Here is an 8,194-nt window from a genome sequence, read left to right on the forward strand (position 1 = left end):
GGGGGGGGTCCCTGCTCACCAGAAGCAGTCCTCGGCGTAGTCGGAGGTGTCCTTGTAGACGTAGGACGAGTTCCAGGAGAAGGTCTTGAAGGGCAGGTCCTGGGCCTTCCAGAAGTCCACGAGGAAGTACAGCAGCTTCCGCGCGGGCACCATGAGGCGCGTGAGCGTCTCCTTGTAGTCGCAGGATAGGCCGAAGCTGCCCGCGGACAGCATGGGGTAGCCCAGCTCCGTGTCCAGGCTGTGCGGGGGGAGGGCGGGATCAGGACGGGGGTGCACCCCCAACTCGACCACCCTGCTTCTTCTTGCATGTGGTGCAGGGGGTGACGCCCGGCCCCAGGGTCCCTGGGGGGAGGAGTCCTCTCCTGGTGGGAGACTTTGATTTGTTCTAGAATGATCCATCCTGGGAGAGGCGTTCCCCCCTCCCCCAGGCCTGGGGACAGGCATCTCCAGGCCAGTCCGTGAACTGTCGAAGCCTGTGTTGGGGGACCCTTGCTGTGGTGGCCGGGACTCGGGGTGGGGCATGGGGGGGCTGGGTCCCCCAAACTGGAGAAAGCATGTTCTAGAATATACGTGCATGGCTTTCTCTGGCCTCATAAAGGCATCTGGTGAAGAACTTTGATTTTATTTATTTATTTGTTTGTTTATTTCTTGTTGGTCCTGGGTCTTGAACTCAGGGCCTGGGCGCTGTCCCTCAGCTCTTCAGCTCAAGGCGGGTGCTCTACCACTTGAGCCACAGCGCCACTTCTGGTTTTCTGGTGGGTCCTTGGAGATCAGAGTCTCACGGACTGGGGCTGGGCAGGTGGCTCAGTGGTAGAGTGCTCACCTCGCATGCACGAAGCCCTGGGTTCGATTCCTCAGCACCACAACACAGAAAAAGCCAGAAGTGGAGCTGTGGCTCAAGTGGTAGAGCACCGGCCTTGAGTGAAAGAAGCTCAGGGACAGCGCCCAGGCCCCAAGTTCAAGCCCAGGGACTGACTAAAATGGCTGTCTCCCACTCAGATGACAATTGGTGGACTGTCACTCACTGGTGTCCAGACCAGCGCCCTGACAGACCGATGACAACACACAGGGTCCCCATGTCCCCTCCCTACCCTGCCTAGACTGTAGGTGGCTGCCGGGCACAGAGCCTCGTCCCTTCCCAGTCATCACAGACCGACAATGGTGACCACACCGCAGGACACTTACTACATCTGGAAGGTGGCGTAGGTGCATGAAGGTCCCATCAACACACAGCCCATCTGGTTTCTCCTCTGCGGGAGAAAAAAAAAAACAAGGCCACCCGGAGGCCTCAAGCTCCACAAACCCAACAAACGGGCCGTCCAGGGGTCCGAGGGCAGAGCACGGAGAGCCGGGGCTGGGGCCAGGCCGGGCGGAGGGCTGGGGAGAGCAGGAGGGTGGGGGGGGCGGTGGTGCATGGGTCAGCTCGCCAAGAAGAGGATTCCTCATCCAGGGCCGAGTGGGAAGATAAGAGGAGGGACAGACACTGGGTCCGTAGCACCAAACGGAGGGAAAGAGTGAATTGAAGATGGTGAGGGAGAGGGGGCGGTTCTGATTTGGGGAGAGCCAGGGAGATTGTGGATCTGGTGCTCCAGTGGTTGTCTGGCTCACCCATGACCTGGTTAGAGGAGGGGGCCGGTGGGGGCCGACGATCCATCGGCCCCCCACTCTCATCTGCTCAGACACACAATCAGCTGCTCATCCTGACCTGCCGGCCCACAGGAAATGATGGAGGAAGTTTCCAGAACAAGGCCCTCTCTGCTCCCTGGGACATACCATCTCATCCTGCTCTGGGCTCTAGTGAGGGCTGGGGTTACTGGTCATGGGGGGAAGGGGTATAGGGATGCAGGCAAGAGCCTTCCTCAGTTTACCCTGTCCTATTTCAGGAACAACTTTAAGGTGAGGTTTCAGGTTACTGCTAGGCCGCTCACTTGTGATCTTGCAGGCCCCAAAATACAACTTTGTTTTAATTTTTGGGTGTTGCTACTGGGACTTGAACTCAGGGCCGGAGCGCTGTCCCTGAGCTTTGGTACTCAAGGCTGGCACTCTACCACTTGAGCCACACCTCCTCCACTCCTGGCTCTTTTTGTTTTTTTGGTTCATTGGGGATAAGAGTCTCACAGACTTTCCTTGCCCGGTCTGGCTTTGAACCAGGATCCTCAGATCTCAGCCTCCTGAGTAGCTGGGATGGCCGGTGTGAGCCCCCAGCTCTGAAATCTATCGATCTATCTATCTATCTATCTATCTATCTATCTATCTATCTATCTATCTATCTATATTTTTTTCTTTAAAGATGTCTCCTCCTGGCTTTCCCAAAGGAGGATGCCACAGGCAGCCAGGTTGTTCCTGACATCTTAAAAAAATAAATGAAAATTTAAAGGAACACCTTTCCCCTGGATGCTTCTGGAAGGGGCGTGGCTCCAGGCTGTGTCTCTAAGCGGCTGCAGGGGTGCGGGCTGCGGTCCCGGGCGGGGACGGGTGGAGTTGGGGGGGACAAGGGGGGGGGCTCACCGTGATCTCCCGCAGCAGGTCCAGGCCTTCACAGGTGCTGCTGCGGCAGTCCCCGGAGTTGTGGATGAGGCCGTCCGAATACATGAAGGAAGCATTCACCTTTGCCTGGATTCCTGGGGCCCCCCCAGGAAGGAGGGTGCGGAGGGGAGGAGGGAGTCAGCGTGAGTCCCGCAGGACGGGGGGGGGGGGTTCTGGTGTTCATTGGAGACTCTGATCTCCGAGGAACCACCAAAAAAATAAAAGGTCAGGAGCGGGGCTGTGGTTCAGGTGGTAGAGCGCCAGCTTTGATTAGAAAAAAAAAGGCTCAGGGACAGCGCCCAGGCCCCGAGTTCGAGCCCCAGGACCAGCACCAAAAGAAAACAAAACAAAAACAGATGCAAGAAGCTGAGCAGAAACATCAAAGCGACACACAGGTGGCTGGGAACCATCCCAGACCGTTTGATTTTCCCCTTTCTTCCTGCATTAGACATCTCCTTATAAAAATTGTTATTAAACATACATGTATCTAGACGCTTAAAAGACACCACAGAGCCCTTTGTACTGGAAGATCAGAACACCCCCCAAAAGCATAAAAATAATAAAAGAAGCTAAAATTTGCTGTGTGTTCACCACGTGGGCCGGGCCCCTGTGTGGGGTTCATCCCCCATCACCCCATTTGGGGGGCGTGGGCCTTGCGGTCACCCAGATCTTGGGAAGGACAGGTGAGGCTTCCGAGACCCAGCTTTCGGTGTGGGGGGGATCCCAGGGTTCCCTGAACTCCTTCCCAGAGCCGAGGGAGGGTAACATGAGAATGAACCCCATGAGGGAGCCCCGGCCCCCTGGGGGGAAGCGGGGGGTGGGTGCTGACTCACCGGCTTCGAGCAGCCGCACCCTCACCACGTCCAGGCCGGCGTTCACGGCGTCCTTCAGGTTGTCCAGGGACTCAGGGAAGGCCGAGTTGTTCATCATCAGCACGCTGATCTGGTAGCTGCCATTGTGGCAGTTCCGGCTCAGCTGTGAACCCCAGAATGCCAGGCCTGGCTGGCAGAGCAGCCACAGCCACCAACCCCACAGGGCCGGGCTTAAGAGAGGCCGCTCCATAGCTGGTTCACACCACCACCATGTCCCTGCCTCCTGCCCCAGCGGCCCCCGCCGGCCACCGGCTTGTTGGTGTTTCGTCGATCTAGGAGATCCCTCTGGACAGCCTGTAGTACCCCCCGACCCCGACCTCCACAATCCTTTTGGGCCTGGACCCCACCAGACCCTGCCTGGAGCACCAGCCGGCCCGGCAATCCACAGAAGCAAAGTTCACTCCGGTGTGTTTGTGCAGAGAAAGGTCACAGCCATAAACTGAGAGGCACCCCCCCCCGCCCCGGCCTTGGGCCTCACCCCATAAAAGAACCTCAGGTGGTGACAGGTGAGCTGGGGGGGGGGGAGGAGGGGAGGGAGGAGGGGGGGAGGAGGGGAGGGAAAGGGGAAGTGGCTGTGAGGCCGGGAACACGGAACACGGCCGGGTGCGGCTGCTGTGGTTAAAGGACATAGGGAAGGTACCGACAGGACCGTCTGTCTGTCTGTCTGTCTGTCCATAGGGAGGCTTAGCTGTCAGCCAGGTATCACGCCGGAACTTTCCAGGCAGGAGGAGTTCTCTCTGGAGGCAGCCGACGGATTCACGAGCAAAAAAAACAAACCCCCAAACCTGTACTCCACGGTGGGAAACAAAATTGGAAGGGGTCTGGGCTCATGGTGGTATCCCATGAATGTTCTAGAAGGCCGGGGGAAGCAGACTGAGGAGGATGGGAGGCTCTACTGGGCCTGGGTTGGGCCACTGGGTAGGAAGGCACATGGCCTGTTGGAGATAATCTGGACCAGGGTGAGCACCAGGAGTCCCAGTCGCCATAGAAGATTCCAGAAGAGTAGGCAGGGCTGGGCCCTGGAGTCACCTGCAGGTGATCAGGATGGACGTCTGTCCATCCGTGGAGCAGATGGATTTGGACAAGATGGCTTAGGCTAGTGTGGGACCACACTCGGCTGCTCAGGAGGCTGAGGTCTGAGGATTGCGGTACGAAGCCAGCCCGGGCAGGAAAGTCTGTGAGACTCTGATCTCCAATGAGCCAGCAAAACATAAAATAAAGCCCAAACTCTAGGCATCCACATAGAGACCCAAGGAGGAGCACAAAGGGGCGAGGCCTAAGTAATCCTGGCCCAAATGGATGCCAGGAAATGGAAACCAGAGAGTTTTGTCTTCTACGTTGTCTTTGTTTTTCTTTTTGTCTCATGAGTGGGTTTCTCTGTCTCTGGGAGGGGGGCACAGAAATGGGGGGACAGAGGAGGAAACCAAGGCAGCCGGGGTCCTCACTGGACACCAGGTGGAGAATGAACTCTACCACTGGTGGGTGGGGACGGGAGGGAAAACCTGGGGGAGAGAGCGAGGGAAGGGGGGGCAGGGTCCACAGAGACATGCGCTCATGAGTGAGTGACCTGACTGATGTCACTGTCACCCCTCTGCATGTCACCTTTGTCATCACTATATATATATATATATATATATATATATATATATATATATGCATTTTAAAGCCTAAAGTGGAGCTGTGGTTCAAGTGGTAGAGCACCCACCTTGGGTGAGAAAAGCTTAGAGACGGCCCAGGTGCGCACACACACACACACACACACATGCACGCGCACGTGTACACCTGCACACACACAGGGGCTTGGTATTCAACTGGTCTGGGGGCTCGGGCGGGATTAAGATTCCCTGATCTGGGGCTGGGAAGGTGGCTCAGTGGTAGAGCGCTTGCCTTGCATGCCAGAGGCCCTGGGTTCAATTCCTCAGCACCACAGAAGCAGAAAGAAAAACAAAAAGCCGGAAGTGGTGCTGTGGCTCAAGTGGTAGAGTGCCAGCCTTGAGCTGAAGAGCTGAGGGACAGCGCCCAGGCCCAGAGTTCAGGCACCATGACCGGCCCCCCCCCCAAAAAAAAACGATTCCCTGATCTGCCCAGCTAGGTGGCTGGCAGAACTGTCCGCTGAGTTCGAGAACTCCGGGAGCGGGGAGGGGGAGGAGATGGCAGCTCGGAGCAGCACCGGTGGTTCCCGGGTCCCCTGGCAAGGATTTGGAGAGGGACAGAAGAAGGGTGCTGGAGGAGAGGTGCCCCAGGTGGGGAGGGGCGCAGCTGTGTGGCGTCACGGGGCAGGTGGGCCGTGCGTGGGGGCTGAGCACTGGCCAGGCCGGGCCTCTCCACAGACGGGGTTAGCGGAGGGGGACGGGAAGGTGGTCTTGGACCGTCTTGAGGCTGGCCATTAGGTGTGAGGCCTCCCACGGGGGGCGGCCAAGCTCTGACCCAAGCAGGGACGGATGGCACCCGCCCTGCCTCAGGGCAGCAGGGAGGAAGTGCTGCGCTGGGTTGCATCTGTGAATCTGAATTTCCTCCGGAAAAGAATGACCTCATTTCCCTGGGGTGCAGGGGGCTGATGAGGCAGAGAGACAAAGTGTCCAGTGCTTTGGACTCAAATACAAAGAAAAAGGAATATAAATAATATACATTACCGGGCTGGGAAGGTGGCTCAGTGGTAGAGTGCTTGCCTTGCATGCATGAGGCCCTGGGTTCGATTCCTCAGCACCACATAAGCAAAAAAAAAGCTGGAAGTGGCGCTGTGGCTCAAGTGGTAGAGCGCTAGCCTTGAGCTGAAGAGCTGAGGGACAGCGCCCAGGCCCAGAGTTCAGACCCCACAACCAGACCCCCCCCCAAAAAATAATATATATTACCATCTTAATACCTATATTAAAAAATATCTAAGCTGGACGCCAATGGCTCATCCCAGCTGCTCAGGAAGCTGAGATCTGAGGATCGTGATTCAAAACCAACCCCAGGCAGGAAAGTCCGTGAGATTCTTATCACCAATAAATGGAAGTGGCGCTGTGGCTCAAGTGGTAGAACTCCAGCCTTGAGTGAAAGAGCTCAGGGACAGCGCCCAGGCCCTGAGTTCAAACCCGGTGACCAACAACAACAAAAAGCAACAAAAAACAAGTGACCAACAACAATAACAAAAAGCAACCATAAAAACAAAAGAAAACAAAAAAAAAACCCTATCATCTATCTTCTTCCTTCCTTCCTTCCTCTCTCTCTCTTTCTTTCTTTCATCAGTCTGTCTTTTGTGCCAGTTCTGGGCTCTCCTCTCTCTGTTTTTTTTGTTGCTCATGGGACTTGAACTCAGGGCCTGGGCGCTGTCCCTGAGCACTTTCACTCAAGGCTGGTGCTCTACCACTTGAGCCACAGCACCACTTCTGTTTTTCCAGTGGTTCTTTGGAGATCAGAGTCTCACGGACTTTCCTGCCCAGGCTGGCTTTGAACCATGATCCTCAGACCTCAGCCTCCTGAGTAGCTGGGATGACAGGCAGGAGCCACCATGCCCAGCTTCTCTGCCTTTTTAATTGAGCACCTGCTGGGAAGTGAACATTGAACCGTTTCCCTTAGAGACATTTTCTTGTTTGATCTTCCCAACTGTAGCTCAGAAGATTTTTTTTTCTTAATGATCCTATATCTTTGTTTTATAGAGGAAGGAAACTCTTTTGGTAGAAGATCCCACGCATTGCATGTGGGCAGCCCGCCTTTGGAGTTCTGGATTATTCTAAAGCTCCGCCGCCTTCCAGTCAAACTGGATGACTGAGTCTGGGGGCTGGAGCTGGTGTGGAGAGCCGGGGGGAGATGACCTGAAATGAAAATGAGTTCACAGAGGGACAGGAGGAAGTGTGGGAGGGAATAAAAAACTATGGGCCATAAATACATAAACGAGCTATAAAAAGAGCAGACACACAGCCAGCCGGACCGGGAGGAGAAAACCCTCTGTTCCACCGCCAAATAAAAAACTTGGGGTTCTGAATTGGTAAGGACATGATTATGTGCCACACAAAGTGTCTTTTAGTTCGCTTTTATGAAAGCAAAAAATAGATTTAAACAAACAAGTGGGCCCGGTGCTGGTGGCTCCTGCCTGTCATCCCAGCCACTCAGGAGGCTGAGATCCGAGGATCGCGGTTCAAAGCCAGCCAGGGCAGGAAAGTCTGTGAGACTCTGATCTCCCATGAACCACCAGAAAACCAGAAGTGGCGCTGTGGTTTAAGTGGTAGAGCTCCAGCCTTGAGCGAAAGAGCTCAGGGACAGCGCCCAGGCCCTGAGTTCAAGTCCCAGGACAAACAACAACAAGAAGACAAAAGAAAAAGCCGGAAGGTCCATTTGGGGCCTGGCCTTGGTGTTTCCGGCCTGGCTGTTTACTGCTCTTAGCCATTTCCTCTCCTGCCTGATTCCACTCCTCCGTCCTATCTATATCTGGAAGCTTCTGCAGCCCTGGTCCTCGGAGGAAAAGTGGGGGGGGGCATCGGGCCCCACTGCTGCAGGCCGGGGTGGGGGGCCCCCTCCTCCTACCCCTGGAAGGCAGAAATTGCAGGGCTGAGGCGGGAGAAGGTTCTGGTGGCCTGGGTACTTCTGCAAGTGCTGGTTCTTGGGATGGCTGGAGGCTGGGCTCAATCCGACTTCTCCTGGCCCACCCTGGGGCCCTGGGTCACCCCGACTTCTGGCCCACCCTGGGGTCACCCCGACTTCTGGTTCACCCTGGGGCCTGGGGTCACCCCGACTTCTCCTGGCCCACCCCGGGGTCCGGGGTCACCCCGACTTCTCCTGGCCCACCCCGGGGTCGGGGGTCACCCCGACTTCTC

General features: G+C 56.2%; 2 protein-coding genes across 2 annotated transcripts in view; both read right to left on the reverse strand.

Moving 5' to 3' along the window:
- The window catches only part of Gucy2c (guanylate cyclase 2C), a 49,051-nt gene extending 45,463 nt beyond the window's left edge, over positions 1-3,588 (reverse strand). Inside the window, exons 1-4 of the mRNA XM_013025044.1 lie at positions 3,360-3,588; positions 2,509-2,621; positions 1,186-1,250; positions 20-238 (exon numbers count right to left, since the gene is read on the reverse strand). Of these exons, the coding sequence (XP_012880498.1) occupies positions 20-238; positions 1,186-1,250; positions 2,509-2,621; positions 3,360-3,588 (626 nt within the window). The remainder of the gene's footprint in view (positions 1-19; positions 239-1,185; positions 1,251-2,508; positions 2,622-3,359) is intronic.
- A 2,268-nt stretch (positions 3,589-5,856) lies between these two features.
- The window catches only part of Wbp11 (WW domain binding protein 11), a 38,155-nt gene continuing 35,817 nt past the window's right edge, over positions 5,857-8,194 (reverse strand). The window contains exon 10 of the mRNA XM_013025045.1: positions 5,857-5,937. Within this exon, the coding sequence (XP_012880499.1) occupies positions 5,857-5,937 (81 nt within the window). The remainder of the gene's footprint in view (positions 5,938-8,194) is intronic.

This window comes from Dipodomys ordii, unplaced genomic scaffold (assembly GCF_000151885.1).
Source record: "Dipodomys ordii isolate 6190 unplaced genomic scaffold, Dord_2.0 Scaffold81, whole genome shotgun sequence".
Classification (NCBI taxonomy): Eukaryota; Metazoa; Chordata; class Mammalia; order Rodentia; family Heteromyidae; genus Dipodomys; species Dipodomys ordii.